This window comes from Hemiscyllium ocellatum, chromosome 10 (genome assembly GCF_020745735.1).
Source record: "Hemiscyllium ocellatum isolate sHemOce1 chromosome 10, sHemOce1.pat.X.cur, whole genome shotgun sequence".
NCBI classification, from domain to species: Eukaryota; Metazoa; Chordata; class Chondrichthyes; order Orectolobiformes; family Hemiscylliidae; genus Hemiscyllium; species Hemiscyllium ocellatum.
Window position 1 is genome coordinate 64,630,212 of NC_083410.1, and position 19,575 is coordinate 64,649,786.

Consider the following 19,575-nt stretch of genomic DNA (forward strand, 5'->3'; position numbering starts at 1 on the left):
GATTTTTTTTTTTGAGATTGCGGAAACACATTTTGAAGACAGAAATGATCTTTCATGCATCCACTTTTGAAAGCAGCCAGAAACATTCTGGATGTTCCAAAAACATGGATCCAGACGCTGACCTGCAGTCTAACCAATGGTAAAGTGATGTCACAAATTACAAGGTAAAACAATAATGATGTGAGATAACTAGGAGCACCAAAAAAACCTGTAAAAGATAAGAACGCTTGCCTTGTATGACACCATGTGTACCATAATGCAAAAAAAAATTTGAAACAATACTACACAACATTGCACAGTAAATTTACAGATAGTTTTCCCTGGAACAGTGTGCTTCAGACAAAGGAAATTGAGGAGTTGAAGGCTGTTTTGAAAATTCCACAGCAGGTATTTTTCTGAACCACCAGAAAAAGGGTAGAGCTGTGGATGTTGAAGTTCTGAAGCAAAGACAGAAATTGCTGGACGAATTTGGAGGGTCTGGCAGTAAATTTGGAGAGAAAGCAGAACCAACCCTGCTTTGTCTCCACAGATGCTGCCAGAGTTTTCCGGCAATTTCCGTTTTTGTTTCGCAACTTCAGCATCTGCAGTTCTTTGATTATATCTTAATGTTTAACTCACTGCCACATTTCACACTTCACCTGACGATGGAGCAGCACTCCAAAAGCTTGTGATTTTAAATAAGCCTGGTGTTGTGACTTTTGACATCTCTTTGAGATATGCCCATCTTGAAGTTTTGTTATTCTGATAGGATTTCTGTTCTACTTTCTTCTTCACCATCATTACTATCGTCATTCCTAGCATAATCACAATGTTTGCCTAAACTTGCTTCCATTCCACATAACATTCCTCAGTGATTGCTGCCAGCTCAGACTTAACACCACATAGATTCTAATTGAAGTTACATCCTTTATGTTTTGAATTCACCCAGGATCAAAGGTGGTGTGCAATACTCCTCAGACTGCTGTTCGCACCACATCCTGGGATCCACACTCAGTGCCACATGCACACTCTTGACCTTTCTTTCCATCGGCACTACCCCATGTAGGCTCAGAGCTGCCCTGCTCTCCCAGTTCCACTTCATCCTCTGATTTGTTCAACTTCAACAAGAAACCTTTTTTCTTCCTTTCAGGCACTAAGGAACTGAAGTTACAGCAACTCAGAGGTACGCTCGTCCCTCTGGAACCTTCTTTCCCTCTACTTCGCCATGTCCCCATTCCTTTTCATAATCCAACCTCATTTTGGGTATTTGCTATCCCTTCTGACATTCCACTGATTCTGAACGTTCTGATTTCAACCAAGGTCTTAGTTTTATCCCTCTGTATCCCACCTCAATGAGTGTACTGAAGAAGGGTCAATGGACCCAAAGGATAACTCTGCTATCTCTCCACAGATGTTGCCAGACCTGCTGTGTTTCTGTTTTTGTAGCATAAGATAATAATGCTACAATGAAGCATCATTTCACATTTGCCATGATGGTCTAGATGCTTTAGGAAGGATAGATATTGGTGCGGCCACATTGGAGTACAGTGTTCAGTTCTGGATGCCCCACTATAAGAAAGGACATTATTAAACTAGAAGGAGTGCAGAAAAGATTTACTAGTATGCTCACTGGTCTGGAAGGTTTGAGTAATCAAGAGTGTCTGAATAGACTGGGAATATTTTCCCTGGAGTGTAGGAGACTTAGGGGTAACCTTATAGAGGTGTATAAAGACATAAGAGGCATAGATAAAGGTAGGCAGTGAACGTTTCCCCATGGTCGAGGAGTCGAAATCTAGTCGTAAGAAAACTTAAGACTAGAGGCTTAAGGTGAGAGGGGACTGATACAAAAGGGTCCAGAGGGGCAATTTTGTTTTAACACAGAGTGGTTGAGTGTCTGGAATGGGGTGCTAGCCATAGTTGGAAAGAAGTACAGTTTAGCCATTTGAGAAACATTTAGACAGGTACATGGATAGGATAAGTATGGAGAGATATGGATTAAACACAGGCAAATGGGACTAATTTAAATTGTGAAAACTGGGCGGCCTGGACAAGTTGGGCCAAAGGGCCTGTTTTCATGCCGTAGACCTCTATGACTCGAATTGGGAAGGAGACCTTCAGTTTGGTATTGTTTTTGCAATATTTCAAAATTGAATTAACTTTGCATCTTACTTTTTTTTGATCAGAAATGATGAAAATGCAAACTCTCTGTGCACAAGGTGAAAATTTGATATAATTGTCAGAAATAATGCACAACTCAGGAACGTAGATAAGTCTTCTTCATAATGCATCAAGCATTAGTGTGGTCTAAATACTTGTATATGGGAAATTCATTTTCAATACAAAAACAAAATCCTCACCACTAAATGTTTTATAAGACATTAAGCACTTCCGAAGCCTGTCCAAGTTTGATTTAAAATGTATTTATTGGAAAGGCTTACAGTAGAATCAGGAAGGACAGAGCGAATGATCTGGCCTCAATAACTGCTCAATGCTTTTAGTACAGTAGCATTGAACCTTTAGTGTTAGATTAAATCCATAATAGTGCATTAAAAACCCATTATGGCTGGCTTTTATTTGCGTGTCAGTGTAAAACTACTTATCAAATGGCAAACTCTGATCTTAGATCAATTTAACATGGATAATGAGACTGTGTCAGCAAGAAAGACAACTTCATTTTTCAGTAACTAAGTTATGAATCCACTACCTACTTTATTCCTTTGTGCAGAATAGTTGGCAGTTAATTTCTGTACATAATAAAACATTCTTGAGAACAAAATAAAGTTCTAATTTTTATTTTGTGTGCTTTATTTCCGCCATGGGAAACCTGTCAGATAAAGCACCTTATTTATACCAGTCGATGTCTACAGAGGATTCTTAACAGAATCAAATTAATCGTGGTTGGTTTAGTATACAAGTAAACAACTTAATTTGGATAATAGAACCACGGAGATTTGAGGCAAAGTTGCCTCCTTAATAGAGTACAAAAACTGGCAACAAAAGACACAATATTATACACAGTAAAAATGCAATATCTTTAAATTACATCATACAATATGAAGAACAAAAATTTCTGTAACCCTTCACCCGAAGATACACCTCAAATCTGGATGAAAAGCCACAAATTACTTCTATGTAAAAGCTGACCATTAATATGATTGCCCTTGAGAAATGTGCTGTAAATGCCTTTGTTTTAAGTTATCTATAAATTTGTGTTTAGGTTTTCACTTATCACATCTTCAAGCGCATAACCCGAACACACGATTTCTCTCATGGCTGAGATGCTTCTTCATACAAACAACTAACAGGCATTCAAGCAGAAAAATGTCACTTGACAGTGAAGCACAAAGCATCAGATCCAACAGGCAGAACAAAATTAAACAAAACTCAAACCGTATTTAAAAAAGACAGAACTAGTCATGCTAGTAGTCTCATCAAGAAGTGGGTTGATTCCCTCTGCTCAATATTCTTGTGACTGCACTAATCGTAGATTCAATGGTCCTGCACAAATTATCTAAAAGATCCTGTTGCTGCATATTAAAGAGTCCTCTGGAATGGGTACAACTGCTGGATAAAGTGGTCTCTGGGTCAAAAGGCAGATTTTGAGCCTCACAGTTTCTAAGGTCAGTCAGATCTGATAAAATTGTCGTAACAGGTGGTGGTGTTGAGGGAGAGTCAGAATCATCTTCATTCACATTAGTTTCCTTTTCAGAATTTAGTAGTTCCTTCACCACTTTGCAATCCTCCACAGAATCCTCCCCTTGCAACTGTTCTAAACAGTCCTGGGGCCTATTGCTGATTAATGTCTCACGTGCACCCGAAGAAAATTCCATTTTATCTTCTTTTACAGAAATGGGATCAGGGGTTGGCGGGTCATGTTCAGTGCCTGGATCAATGACTGCTGAGTCTCTAGTCTCAGTATCTGAGGTACTAGCTGGCGTCAATGCCTCTCTAGGTTCTGTCCTAGTGTCACTTGGAGTGCTATGCCCAGTGCTGTTGTCCAGAGGATGTTCCTCATCACTACTAACACGCCTCCTTTTCACAGGAGTGGCTCCTTCATCATCTGCGGAGAGAGGAAAAATGTTTAAATATTACCTAAACTGCATGAGGAACTAATGCTTGATTGATTCACATATTGAATTGATCTTACGCAAATATTTACTTACAGAAATTGATACAATTGTTAGCACAGAGAACTAAAGTTTTAATGTTAAGCTCAGAACCACAGGTTTGTGCCAATATTAATTAAATGTTTCAGGTACAGGTGCTGACAAAACATCCATTTTCGGATTAGAAAGAAATCAATATACTTATTCACAGCTCTAAGACTCTTAAACCATTCAGAAAAAACTTTTTCAATAAGAGGTGTAATTTTTAAAATATACTGATTGAAGCACTTGAAGTCTGCTCTGTACTAAGTTTATCTTTAAATTTATGATTACATTTACTCATCATTGTCTTCTCGAGGCTTGGAGATGGCAATAGATATTGCCCGAGCCAGTGGAGCCATATTGCATGAAAAACAGGAATATTGCTCTATATAATGTGGATGCAAATATTCAGCAACATTTGTAAATGGGAGTTATGTATGTTAATTAATACCAATATTACTTCTAATCGAACAGGTTTTTAAAATGATTCTGCACTCGGTCAAACTCTTGAAATCCTTATAATCATGCTCCAGGCCAAGTACAAAAAAGCTGCATTTTATACCAAAGTACAGACTACCTATGCTGCTTCCAAGCTCCATTTTCTACTTTAAACATTTTATGACATTCTATAATATCCATGACATCCCTCTTAGGTAAAGTATTTTCATTGTCCGATGTATTTTCATATTTACATGCACACTGTTTGTAGAAGTATTTGCTGGAAAATGAGTATTTCATGTAACTCAAAGTTATCTAATGTCATGAGAACTCAAATAATAAAGCTTCAGGAACAGAGTTATACAACAGCTACACAAAGCACCACAACTTGCTTACAGTGAGTAGCTCTTGGCACACTTTAGAAAGCATAATTATTCGTGATAGGAGTGCAGCCTAGATTTACCAAAACAATAACTGCCTCAAAGAGTTAAACCACAAGAGGAGATTAGGAGGAGAAAGGTTATTCTGGTATTTGGAAAATTAAGGGTTAATTTGATAAGAGGTTTTCTAAACATTAGAAGGAACATAGAAGTAGGTAGAAATAAACTATTTCCTCTGGTTGGGTAATTTGGATGATGGAGCAGATTATTAAAAAAAGAGCAATACCTTTGAGAAATATAATTAGGAAACATAGAAAGGATGGAAGAAGTTCGGAATTCTTCTGAAGATGGCAATTGATACTCGATCAACCGGTAATTTTAAATCTGAGATTGATGGATTTTGGAAGGTATTAATGGCTAAGGATTTAGTCAGCAGATCAGTTATGATCTTAATGAATGGAGGACAGGCTTGAGGAACTAAACAGTCTGACTTCTGTTCCTGTTTACCAGCATTTTAGCTTCAGTAAGCCAATCAAATATATTAATTTGGATTCTTTCAGTTAAAATGTGCAAGTAAATTAAACTTTTATGAGGTAACTGTATACTTTGATTTTACTGTGAACACAATGAAATGTTCATGGTAAAAGCACATTGATAACTTAAGACTTCTTCTGTTTTGTACTTTTACTCGGTAGCTTTTTGTGCTTAACTATAGCTGGACTGATTTTGAGTTTATCCCTTTTGTTCCTCCAGCTTTATTCTTCGATGGGTGAGTGCGCTTTTGGAGGAGAGTTTTGTTGAGTATTTCCCTCAGAATTTAGATGCCAGATTCTTAGCACTTCTGCAATTAGTGTTTCTCTGAAGTTACCTATTTATTTTGGAGGTGATGTACTGGTGCTATTGAATTGTTTCCCTGGTGTTGTCTTTTTTTAACCCTACACCCATAACAGCACTTTTTTTTTGTCAGTCTGTATCAGCATGCAGAGGGATTTTAGAAAGGTGTTAGAGTTTTAACTGGTAGAGTTGTATGTGGGCAGTTCAGAGGAGCTTATCTGCAGTTACAATCTATGTGTTTGTAATAAATAGTGGTTACTATTAAGTACAGAAATCTGGCCTGTGAATTCTGTTAACTTGAACCCATCAGTTATGTAAATTGGTGACTTCACATATTTTGATAACATTTTTAACGTTAGTGACTGCCACAGAATAACCAAGCTTATTTCCAGCGCACCATTCCAGTGATCTGTAGAAAGATAATACAAAGCTTTATAAATCTATAATACCATAAAACTGCATTGATGGGATATTAGTTATGATATTAAATTTGAAAAGCAAAATGTCAAAATTATTGCAGTGAATTTACTACACATACCTTTAGTCTTTCTTTCCTTTGCTTCCTGTTCCTGTAGTGCACTTCTCTGTTGTTGACAAGTTCTGCACTTGTTCAACAAGCCCTGTAGCGTCTGAATTAGCGCTGAATCTAGCAATTTTGGGGTGTGTATGGAAAGTAGCAAGGCAAGAGCTCGGAGATCCTGTTGAGAAGAAAATAAATCATAACCTGTTTGGTTTAGGAACTGGGTTGAAATGCTCAAACATATTTCACGTGGCAAGTTCAGAGACATGGTCAAGATTTGAATGCATCAATGAGGTTGTAGTTGAACCAAATCCTGAGATGTGAAAACACAAAATTCTAACCCAGTCTTTTTTAGATTAGATCGGATTCCACACAGTGTGGAAACAGGCCCTTTGGCCCAACAAGTTCACACCAACCCTCCGAAAAGTAACCCACCCAGGCTCATTTCCCTCTGACTAATGAACCTAACACGATGGGCAATTTAGCATGGCCAATTCACCTGGCCTGCACATCTTTGGACTGTGGGAGGAAACCAGAGTATCCGGAGGAAACCCATGCAGACATGGGGAGAATGTGTAAACTCCACACAGACAGTCACCCAAGACTGGAATCGAACCTGGTGCTGTGAGGCAGCAGTGCTAACCACTGTGCCACCATGCCACCCCCATATTTTAGTCAGAATATGGCCTGCAGTGAATGAATGTAAAACATTGAAGATACTTCATATCAAAAGACCAATCCAAGCTAAGTCTGTTGTCAAAAACAATTGCTAATAAGCAAGTAAACGATGGAGAAAGGGGAAAAGAGAATAGGGATGCGGGTAGGGGCAATGGGACGTATTAATCAATTTACTTCTGAACATTTGGATTTATTTTTAAAAAAATATTCAGACTGAGAAAACAAGGTGTTATCGCTGAAAATCTGTATGGAGGTGCAACTTTGTGTCAGTGTTGAGACACACTTTTTAGGAAGTGACATTGGCCTCACTAACGTGTGGACTTAGGGGCCCTGTTTTTATATTTAAATGGCAGGTTGCCTGCCCATTGGTTGGTTGTGAAGCTAGTCTTTTGAACCTAGAATACAGCTGTTGTGGTAGGGTGCCACCTGAGTTACAGCTGGAATATACTCAATGGGCTGTTAATATTAAACAAAATTAAAATACTTCAGTTGATATAACGTTTATAAAAGTAATATTAGGAAGAAAACTAGAAAAATAACATTTTGATTTCTTAAAGTTAGAAATCACACACACCAGGTTAGAGTCCAAAAGGTTTACTTGGAAGCACTAGCTTTTGGAGCGCTGCTCCTTCATCAGGTAACCCGATGAAGGAGAGGTGCACTAAAGGCTTATACTTCCAAATAAACCTGTTGGACTATAACCTGATTTGTGAGATTTTTAACTTTGTTCATGCCAGTCCAACACCGGCACACCCACACTTCTTAAAGACAGACCACATGGAAACTTACCCCATTTAGAATAGCACCAACTTTAGAGATTTCAACACGTTGCCCCAGAAGTTCTGGCTCAAGATTATGGTACTCATTTATTAGATTTGTGATTAAATTATTGATCAAACTAGAACAGTTTGAACTGGAAAATACCTGATTCTGAACCTGGAAAAACAATGTCAAGAATGAGGGTGCTGCAACTTCAAATAGAACAAATATTATTCAGCTACAAATGCATTTCTGTACTGGCAAAAAAAGTCAATATTTCTGGAAATCCTTCAGATATTTTCCAAAGGATTCTTGGAATTTCTTTTATAGAATCACATTGTTCATCTGGTCTATGGTGTATGTGCTAGCTCGTCAAAGGAACTATTCAATTTGTCAGCATCTGTGAAGAGAAATCAAACTTAAAATTTCAGGTCTGGTGGCCCTTCTCAGAACTGATGGTAGCTAGGAAAATGTTGGCTTATATACAGCAGACAGGGTGGTGGAGGGGGTAAGGAGTAAACATTAGGTAGGGGTAGAGCCCGAAGAGACAGAAACACAGTTGGACAGACAAAGGAATTGATAATGATCTGGCTAGAAGGGTGAATAGCTGTTAATGGAGACTGTTAGTGGCTGACAATAGATATTGTGTAATGGCAGAATATATGATAACAAGGCCTGATGTTTGTGGTAGGGGGTCTAGGACATGGGGGAGTTCAGGCCCTAAAATTATTAAACTTGACATTGAGTCTGGAGGGCTGCAGCAAGCCTAAGACACTGATGTTGGTGAGAGAACAGGGTGGTGTATTAAAGTGGCAGGCAAATGGAAGTTCAGGGTCTTTTGTGTGGGTAGAACCTAGAAGTTTTGTGAAGTGGTCACCCAGTCTATGCTTCATTTCCCCAATGTAGAGACCATTGTGAGCAGTAGAATGCAGTAGACTAGACTGTGGGAAATGCAAGTAAAGTGTTGTTTCACCTGGAGGGTACGTTTGGGCCGCAGGATACCTAAGAGGGAGAAGGCAAATGGGGAGGTGTTACCCCTTCGGTGGTTGCAGGGGAGGGTGTGGGGCTTTGGGAGGATGTTAGGAGTGAAGAGTGGACCAGGGTGCCCTGGATCGAAAGGTCCCCATGGAAGGGAGGTGGAGGGGAATGTATGTCTGGTGGTGGTATCATGCTGGAGGTAGCAGAAATGGCAGCTGATGATCTTCTGGATGTTAGTGCTGATGGGATGGTAGTGAGGACAAGGGAACATATCGCTCACAACACGCTTGTTATCACATAGTCTGCAAATTCCACACGACCCATTGTTAGCCACTAACAGTCTCCCTTCTAGCCAGTCGTTATAGATTCGTTTGTCTGTCCAACTGTTCTTCTCTCTCTGTGGGTCTATCCCTACCTATCATTTACCCCTCCTCCACCCTATCTTCTGAATATAAACCAACATTTTCCTAGCTACCATCAGTTCTGAGGAAGGGTCAACGGATCCAAAACATTAACTTTGATTTCCTTTCACAGATGCTGCCAGACCTCCTCAGCTTTTCCAGCAACTTCTGTTTTTGTTTCTGATTTACAGCATCCGTAGTTCTTCTGGTTTTTATTCAATCTGTTGTACTTTTTTACTCTTCCTTGAGAGCTCAGCAAACTTCACCTTTTCAAGCATATATTTAATTCCCTTTAGAAAGTGATAGTTGAATCTGATTCGACCTCCCTTACACAACATTCTCTAGTTTAGATCTCTGCCTTCTTTGTTACTGACTTTCCAAACAACGTAAACAACTTCTCTTCACCTACTTGATTAAAACCCTTCACAATTTTGAGCAATTATATTAAATCATCACTGACATTCTTATTTTAAGTAGAAGAATTTCACCTTCCCTATTCTTTCCACATCAAGACCTTCATCCCAGATACCAGTCTAGAAAATCTCCTCTATAATACATTGAAGGTATTATGAAACATACTTCACCCTTGCCAGTCTGACCTCCCATTTTCAAAGATGCTAGTAAATGAATCTTAGGTTTCTCTGATCTTGCATCCCTAAAGATTGTACCATTCAATTTATACTGCCTCTCTCCAATTTCCTTTGAAAATGCATCATTCCCTGCCTTGGTATTGCAGAATGTATGGGTTTTGACGACTTATCAACTTCTAACCTTCATTAATTTTGAAGTCATTGTTTCCTATTTAATATTCAGTTATAGTTGCTCTTTTACATGTTTTTCTGGAGTCTGTCTTCATATTTGCAGAGGAGAACAAAGGAAAAAATACATTTTCTGTTTTCATTTTTACATGACTGCATTGTTCATTCTATTACATGATGACAATGTTGTCAACAATCTTGGTTCTCTTTAGATTCCACAATAGTGTTTCCATAAATTCTGTTCAATAGGCAACCACTTCTTCATTTACTTTTATTTTGAAGTCTACTTCTATGCTGAATATCTAAGTAAACGGGAGGCATTCCAGTTAATCCTTCCACCCAAGGTAGGTACCCTACTGTAAGAAGTTTGAAGTTGTGTAACTTGTGCAAGGCTAGCTGAAGTTCATTTAGTTGAAACTGGTTTATTAATTTGATCTTAAATGAGGTTAACAAGAGATCTACATGCAAAAAAGGCTCATCAGCAACATTGTTGATGTGTAGCAGATATATTGAGGCGTGAAAACATAAAAAAACTATAAACTCAGAAGAAAGGAAAATACAGTTTACAAAGGTAACTAGATAGAAGGAAAAAGTACTGGCATTAGAGATGAAGCTTGGTAATCAGGAAGAACAGAGCTAACAAAGATGCCCAAAGAAAGCAAAAATGAATACTGGATATCAGAAATAGAAAGAGATCAAAGATCTGGAAGATAAAGGGAAATTATGAAAAATGTAGCTACCAGAAAAGCACTACTTCATGATAATCAGTTAAAATGTAGTATAAATGTATAATTTATAAATGCATAATTAAGTAATACAAAATGAGTATCAAATAATGGGATAATCAAGCAAACCTTCAGAAGAAAATTGGAAATTCAACTTCAAAAAAAAGTGTTTCATGAAGTGACAAGAAACTGCACATCTTTTGTAACTTGACTCAGTATCCATTCTTCCTTTAATCACTTTCCTCTGTTCCTTAACAGTTGTACAGATTCATAGGTGTAGTTCACCCAACTCTGTGTTATTCCTGCATCAATCTTCATTATTCAGTTCCAAGGGAGGGGTATCCCATTCCAGTTGTGCACTTTCAATAACCTACACACTTCCAGTTTGTAGCAATTATGCATGGGTATCTCTTCCTCCCCAAGATAGGTTTGTTGAGATGATGTATTACCATTTGGATTACCACACCAGATGAGACCAGCTAACTGAGTATCAAATCTGGAATCTCTTGGTCACTATAACTCTGTTGCTCAATGGATGAACTGACCTAGCAGCATATTTTAAAATCAAAAGCTCAGAACATATTCACTGTGATAACAGAAGTAAATTTCCTTAAATTCATGCAGCACATTTGCAATAAAATTTGGAGTTCTATTGTGTCAGGCACCAAACAATGCTTTATTAATGAATACAGGTCACACAGTCCAGGGACAAGTTATTTATCATACCTTGGGAAGAAAGCAAGCAAGAAAGGTATAAACTGCATTGTTATTCAGACATATCCTCTCGTCCATTAAAATGCATTTGATATATTCAGCAAATACCGGTTCATCACAGAGTAACTTTACACAATTCTTCGCCATGGGTGACTGGGGGAAAAAAAGGTACAAGTGAGAATAACAGTGCAACAAAACAACTTAAATAAAGTTTAACTATGCAGTTAAGTGCACTATTAATCTTCTATTTACCCCTTCCTCAACCTTATTATGAAACATCAAGCATCATTCTCACCATGAAGGCTCATAAGAGACTTTTAGACATTTGGCTGTTGCTCTCCAATCAGCTGAATAACTAAAGTACAGAATATCTTGTCAAATGTATAACCGTGCTCAACAGTAGAACTGAGTTCACCAAACTGAAAACAGTTCAAGCTATAAACATTTACAAGTAATTTGGAAGCAGGATAATGCAGTTCTAACATGCTGTGTCAGCTGCTAAATATATATTTACTTTATACACAGACTTCATGGTATCTCTAATAAATGTTTTGGCTTAAAATTACATTGTGTAATTTGTTTTTCTTGTCTCGAGATGTAGGTTTACAGTAACTGTTAAGAATCAAAACTAAAGGGCCCTTTTTTTAAAAATCTTATCAAATACATAGAAGGCGTTCTTTATTCCCAAATACCATGAGACTCAAAAAGTCATCAAACCCAGTTACGGTTACTGCTTATAAAATGTGGCACCAATCTACCATTAACAGGTAGATTAACTGGTATTGAAGACCTAACTGGTTATTTTGGAAAATTAAAGAAGGAGCTGGTGATGTCAACATTGCCAATATTATCAAAAACTCACAATTCTGAATTAATATTTATTTTTATAATCCTTTTGTTTTGAGCTAGTTAAAAAGCACCAACTAAATAGATATTTTTCAAATTAAATTACACCAACAATTTTAAAAGTAGAAGCTTAAAATACCTGAGACTGGTAAATTTCTGTCCAAAGTTTAGGAAATAATGCTAAATGAAGAGGCAAGCCTTCATATGCTATCAAGACACCTGTATATCAAAAATAAATTGCAGTGTTACTGAAGAAGCAAAGACTCAACCTTCAATCAGTTACATCCTGCACAAAGTAAACAACATAACTTCTTGGCACTTTTCAAAATTTGTTACTGTGAATGGGAAAAGAATACATGCCCAATTTAGTTTTCAATTAAAAATGGATTGTAACTTCGTGGCTGGTTCAATTTTTAAAAATAACTTTTAAAGAAAAATCAGCATTTTACTGAAAATGGTTCTGATCCACATAAACTAAATGGTAAAGCAAGTAATCAAAATGTAATTTACATGGGTTTAAATGTGGGTAAGAATAAACTACAGCCCCATTATCTTGTTAAAGTTGTGTGAATATGATCAACAATTCAGTTAGTATTAAAATATATTAACTGAAGACTAACATTTAGATTTTGCTACCACAGATTTTTTTTTGGTTTAAAAACAGTTGAACAGAAGAATCAAGGGCATTTAGAAAATCTGTCTTTAATATCTTCATCATTGCTTAGGTCTTTAGATTGTTTTATTTCTTTATTAATTCAATTGCTTTTATGACATACTAATCACATTATGCTTTTACCCACTGACATATCAAAGCATCATTGCTAATATGTTTTGATGAGATAATAGAGATGGTTGATGAGGGTAATGCTGTTGATACTTTGTACATGGTCTCCCCAAAAACATTTGATAAAATGCTTCACAACAAATTTCTGAGCAAGTTTAGAGCTTATGGAATTTTAAAAAAAACACAGTAGGAACATGGATTAGATGTTGACCTGAGTTCCAAGAAAGGGAGTAACAGTAGTAGTGAATAGTTGTTTTTCAGATGAAGGAAGGTTTACAATGGAGTGGCCTATGCTGATGCTAAGATCCCTCTCTCTGATTAATATGATCTAGACCTTAGTACAGTGAGAACAATTTTGAAGTTTGCAAACAATTCAACACTTGAAGCATTGTGAACTGTGAGGAGGATAGTGTAGTCAGAGTGGTGGCATGGATGAACAAGAGACAAGAGACAGATGACATTTAATGCAGAGAAGTGTGAAGTGATTCATTTTGGTAGAAAGTTGTAGAGAGTCAATAAAGCTAAAATATACAATTCTTGAGAAGGTTCATGACCACAGGGACCTGGCTGCACATGGGAAAAATCCATCAAAGGCATGAGGAAAAGTCGAGTACAGGTAGCCCTCGTTATCTGAAAGTAGAGTGTTCCCAGGAATCCTTTCGCAATCCAAAAATGGCATAAAGCTAAGGTACATGATTCGTATGGGAAAGGGTATTGCTGTTTTTCGTAAAAGCGAAAATCCTCTTCGGATTTGTGAAACAGGTATTAAGTTAAGTCTTTCGTGAAAGCGAAATTGTGCAAAGCAAACATTCAAAAAGCGGGGGCTAACTGTATTTGAGTTGATAAAGCAGAGTTGAGAAGCAAGAGCGCTATGTCAAACTTGCATAAAATACTGACTTGGGTTCAGATGGAGCACTGTGTGCAGTTCTGGGTGCTATACTCAGAGCATAAAATACAGGTGGCCATTGAGCCTGCGAGGACATCTTCCCCATTCAATAGGATTGTGATTGATCTTATAATCTTCAACTCCACTTCCCTGCCTTTTCTTCATAACCTTTGATTCTCTTACTGATTAAAAATCTATTTCAACCTTAAATATATTTAACAACTCAGCCTTTGCAGCACCTTGCAGTAGAGACCTCCACAGACTCACTACCCTCAGGGAAGAAATTCCTCATCTCTGAATAATTGGGTGACCCCTTACTCTGAGACTATGTCCTCTGGTTCTAGACTCTCCCACAGTGGGAAACAACCTGTCAGCATCTACCCTATTAAGCTCCTTAAGAATTTTATATGTTCTAACAAGATTGTCATTTTTCTGAATCCATTGCATACATGCCCAACCTATTCAACCTCTTCTCATAACAGAATATCTCGAGACCTGGGATTAAAATAGTGAACCCTCCCAGGACTGCCTCCACACCCTTTCTTTGATAATGAATCAAAACTATTCACAGTATTCTAGGCGTGATCTAACTAATGCCTTGTGTAATTTTCACAAGACTTCCCAATTATTATACTCTATTCTCTTAAAGTAAAGAAAATTGTTTTCTCAATTACGTGATGAACCTGCATGCTAGCTTTCTGTAATTTATGATGGAGAACCATCAGCTTTCTAGTCTTCCTCCATTCAAATAGTATTCAGTTCCTCTATTATCCATGCCAAACCTTCCCACGTTAGATTCCAAGAGGAAAGTTCTTGTTCACTGCATTAGTGTCACCTTCAGCAGACCATTTCATCCTCACCACATGCCTTCCCACTCATTTTTGTGATGGCATACCAGTTCCCTCATCCATATTATTAACATATATTGTAAAGAATTGCAGTCCCACCACTGATCCCTGTGACACACCATTAGTTATAGGTTACCATCTTGGTCAAAGTAATTAGGAAAATCTGCTCCCATTGGTGAAAGGATTAAGAATAAAAGAGCACAGATTTAAGGTAACTTGGGCAGCACGGTGGCACAGTGGTTAGCACTACTGCCTTACAGCGCCAGAGACCTGGGTTCATTTCCTGACTCAGGCGACTGACTGTGTGGAGTTTGCACATTCTCCCCGTGTCTGCGTGGGTTTCCTCCGGGTGCTCCAGTTTCCTCCCACAGTCCAAAGACGTGCGGGTCAGGTGAATTGGCCATGCTAAATTGCCCATAGTGTTAGGTAAAAAAGGGTGAATGTAGGGGTATGGGTAGGTTGCGCTTCGGCGGGTCGGTGTGGACTTGTTGGGCCGAAGCGCCTGTTTCCACACTGTAAGTAATCTAATCTAACAATAGAAACTATGGTAACATGAGGAAAAACATCTTCACTCAGCAAGTTACTAGGTTCTGGAACAGGCAACATGAAGAGGCAACAAAAACAGATCAGAGGCTATGGACTATGAGGCAAGTTTCTGATTTCTCAGGCCTCTTCAATCAAGTAAAAAATACAACTCTGGAGCGTTAAGGAATACTCCCCACTTGCCCGGTTAAATGCACTTTATAAAATATCAAGAAGTAACAACAAGGATCGATGAGGGCACAGTGGTGGACGTGGCTCTATGTGGACTTCAGTAAAGCGTTTGACAAGGTTCCTCATGGCAGACTGGTTAGTGAGGTTAGATCACATAGAATACAGACAGAACTAGCTATTTGGATATAAAACTGACTCGAAGGTTGGAGACAGAGGGTGGTCTAAGAGGGTTCCTTTTCAGAATGGAGGCCTGTGACCAGAGTAGTGCCACAAGGATTGATGCTGGGTCTACTGCTTTTCGTCATTTACACAAATGATTTGGATGTGTACATAGGAGGTATGGTTATTAAATTTGCAGATGACACCAAATTGGAGGTGTCGTGGACAGTAAAGAAAGTTACCTCGGTGCAATGGGATCTTGATCAGATGGGCCAATGGGCCAAGGAGTGGCAGATGGAGTTTAATTTAGATAAATGTGAGGTGCTGCATTTTGGAAAGGCAAATCAGGACAGGACTTCTACTCTGAATGGTAAGGTCTTGGGGAGTGTTACTAAACAAAGAGATCTTGGAGAACTGGTTCATAGTTCCTTGAAAATGGAGTCGCAGGTAGATAGGATAGTGAAGTGGCATTTGGTATGCTTGCCTTTATTGGTAGTGCACAGAGTGTAGGAGTTGGTAGGTTATGTTGCAGCTGTACAGGACATGGTTAGGCTACTCTTGGAGTACCCTGTGCAATTCTGGTCTCCCTCCTATTGGAAGGATGTTGTGAAACTTAAAAGGGTTCAGAAAAGATTTACAAGGATGTTGCCAGGGTTGGAGGGTTTGAGATATAGGGGAGGGCTGAATGGCCGGGGTCTATTTTCCCTGGAGTGTCGGAGTTGAGGGGGTCACCTTTTTAGTGGTTTACAAAATCATGAGGGGCATGGATAGAGTAAATAGACCAAGTCTTTTCCCCAGGGTGGGGGAGTCCAAAACTAGAGGTCATAGGTATAAGGGGAGAGGGGAAAGATTTAAAAGTGACCTACGGGGCAACATTTTCACACAAAGGATGGTGTGTGTATGTAATGAACTGCCAGAGGAAGTTTGGAAGTTGGTACAATTACAACATTTAAAAGGCATCTGGATGGGCATATGAATAGGAAGGTTTGGAGGGATACAGGCCAAATCATGGCAAATGGGACTAGATTTATTTATGATATCTGGTCGGCGTGGATGAGTCAGACAGAAGGGTCTGTTTCCACGTTATACAGCTATGACATTAAATTCAACACCATCCGGGACAAAGGAGCCCATCTACAGGTAATTGGCACCCCATGCCCTAGTGATTCACAGTGGCAGAAGCATGCATCATTGACAAGATGCACAGCAGCAATTCAATAAGGCATCTTTGGCTGCACCTTCCAAGCCTGCAGCCTCTACTATTTAGAAGGACAAGGACAATAGAAGCTTAGGAAAACTCACTTCCAAGTTTCCTTCCCAACCAGCCACCATCCCCTATATGGTCATTTCTCACTGTTGCTCCATCCAAATCCTGGAATTTCCATCCTAACAGTACTTACTTACTTTCCATTTACTGTAGCAGTTCAAAGCTGCAGCTCACCATTATTTTCTCAAGGGCAATTTGAAACGGGCAATAAAAACTGGCCTAGTCATTGACAACCACACTGAATGAGCAAATAAAGAATATGGTGAAAGTGCAGTCAATTGAGACATTGAAAAATGAATGGGATTATTACCTGAGAAAGAAGGATGAGCAAGGCTCCAGAGGCAGGGGCTCAAAATAAATTGCTTTACAATACAGACTCAATGGGCTAACTGATGCACAACAGGAAGCCATTCTCAAATCACGAAGACTTAGCACGCAGACAGAATGAACTGATAAGGTAAATAGAATTTGGCCTTTATTGCAATTACTGCCTCGGGCAACTGTCTGTGTGGAATTTGCACATTCTCCCCATATCTGCGTGGGCTTCCTCTGGGTGCTCCGGTTTCCTCCCTCAGTCTAAAGATGTGCGGATTAGGTGAACTGGCCATGCTAAATTGCCCATAGTGTTAGGTGCATTAGTCAGGGCTGAATGTAGGGGAACAGGTCTGGGTAAGTTGCTCTTCGGAGGGTTGGTGTGGACTTGTTGAGACAAAGGGCCTGTTTCCACACTGGAGGGAATTTAATCTAATCTAATCTCAAAAGGGATGGAGCATAAAAGTGGAGAAGTCTTGTTACATCTGTACAGGACATTGTTGAAACCATGTCTAGAATATGTATGTAAATTTGATGGTACTTTTTTAAGAAAGGATAAAGGTACATTGGAGGTAACACACAGAAGATTCACTAAATTGCTTCTTGAGTTGAAGGGATTATCCAATGAGAAAAGGTTGAGTCGGTTGGCCCTATACTTGTTCAGAAGTGCTTTTCATGAAATATAAGATTCCGAGGAGATGTGACAACATAGGGTGGAAATGATGTTTCCCCCTCTTGAGTGAATCTTGGACTATTGGTATAATTTCAGAATAAGCATGGTCTTGATTAAGATTGTGATAATAAGAAACTTCTCTCAGAGTGATTAATTTTTGGAATTCTCTATCGCAGAGATCAGTGGAGGTGTGACATTGAACGTTGTATATTCAAAGCTAAGTTATACAGATTTCTGAACCTACTAGGGAGTCCAAGTTATGGAGGACAGTTAAGAAAATGGATTTGAAGCCACTATTAGGTCAAAGATGATGTTCTTCAATGCACAGTACGCTCAAAGAGTTAAATGGCATATTCCTACACTGTTATCTTTTTCCAAGACCTTCAAAAGACTTCTCAAAAGTCAAAAGTGAAACCTCACTCTCTAACCATGGCCATATCCCTTAAGGTGAAAAGAAATTCCAGATGTTTCTAACAAACCTTAAGTCCCTATAATTTAACCTACTGAATCACAATACAATCCAAGATAAACAAAAGAAAATCATTTAGTGGTGCACATGAATTACATCACATAAGCCTTTGAAAATGATGTCACAGAATTATTAGTTAAAACACATTTTATCAAGGCATTCTTCAGGATAACATGGATCACTCGCAGTTGTTTTCTCTAGGAAATCTACTAATGAGTTAGTAAGAATATAACCTTTATTGGGAAAATGCTGAATTTTTCAAACTATCTCGGTATACAAATGACCAGATTAGAACACAACAATACAATCACTACTTGCATTAATGTTATCTGATTAAGTCGTCAGTTTGGTACATACTTAATTTTACTAAGGTTTCTGTAAATTTTTCACAGTTCACTGCTACACGACACAAGAGGTGGATGAATTGATGGTAAGAAAGAAAATAATCCAGTAGTACACGGTCATAAACATCATCTTTTCCCTGCAAAACAGAATCAAATTATTCAAAAAAAAGATCATGGCCTCAGCAAATTTTCCATGTTAGATTTTACTGAACACAAAATGCTTCATTCCTCAAACAGTTGACGACAAATGTAAACTGTAAACATTTAAATACATATATAGCCTTGCAGACAGCATATTTAATCACAAATTTAGAATGAAAACACTGGGCATCTTCAATACCTTTTGTTGGGCCAATATTTGTTTGTAAAGAGAAACTTGGAGCCAATTTTGGAGCATAAATTGCCTTTTTGAAAAATAAAATCAAATCTTACCAGTGAGATTTTATCAATAGACATTATCAAAGTTGGTTAGTATCACAAGCTCAATTTTCACAAATTGACTAAAATGACTGATATTGAGAACAGGTGGTGCCAGCTTTGTAAAATCTGTATTGACATTGAGTCAAAATCTAAAATACTTTCCCTGACAACAATGAAAGTGTGTCTACACAAAATAGACTAGTGGTTAAGGCAGTGGCTCACCATCAAATCTCAAGGGCAATTAGAGTTAGGTAACATATACCAACATTGTCGGTGACATTTACATCCCATGAACTAATAAACAGAAATCCCCTCACAACCTGCTAAGTGAAAAATTACAAGCCAAAGTCTTTTAGGATTGGAAAAACTGCCTTTATTATATGACAAGAAAAGCTTAGAAAAGACAGACAAATTTACGTTTAGATTGTAGTAAGCGAGGGGAATTGTCTAGGATATTGATGGCAACAAGTAGATGGATCATGAACAAAATACATAAGGATAGGGTTTGGATCATGCCTTGCTCTGCAACCAAAATATGATT

At 38.3% G+C, this 19,575-nt stretch overlaps 1 protein-coding gene across 5 annotated transcripts in view; it reads right to left on the reverse strand.

Annotated features, from left to right (window-relative positions):
- Nucleotides 1–2,755: 2,755 nt before the first annotated feature.
- Nucleotides 2,756–19,575, reverse strand: part of usp34 (ubiquitin specific peptidase 34) — a 472,579-nt gene continuing 455,759 nt past the window's right edge. For all 5 annotated transcript variants that reach the window (XM_060831547.1, XM_060831550.1, XM_060831548.1 and 2 more), the window contains 6 exons: nucleotides 18,628–18,751; nucleotides 12,298–12,377; nucleotides 11,325–11,465; nucleotides 7,767–7,913; nucleotides 6,318–6,477; nucleotides 2,756–4,039 (listed from right to left, as the gene is read on the reverse strand). In XM_060831547.1, the coding sequence (XP_060687530.1) occupies nucleotides 3,411–4,039; nucleotides 6,318–6,477; nucleotides 7,767–7,913; nucleotides 11,325–11,465; nucleotides 12,298–12,377; nucleotides 18,628–18,751 (1,281 nt within the window). In that variant the 3' untranslated portion in view covers nucleotides 2,756–3,410. The remainder of the gene's footprint in view (nucleotides 4,040–6,317; nucleotides 6,478–7,766; nucleotides 7,914–11,324; nucleotides 11,466–12,297; nucleotides 12,378–18,627; nucleotides 18,752–19,575) is intronic.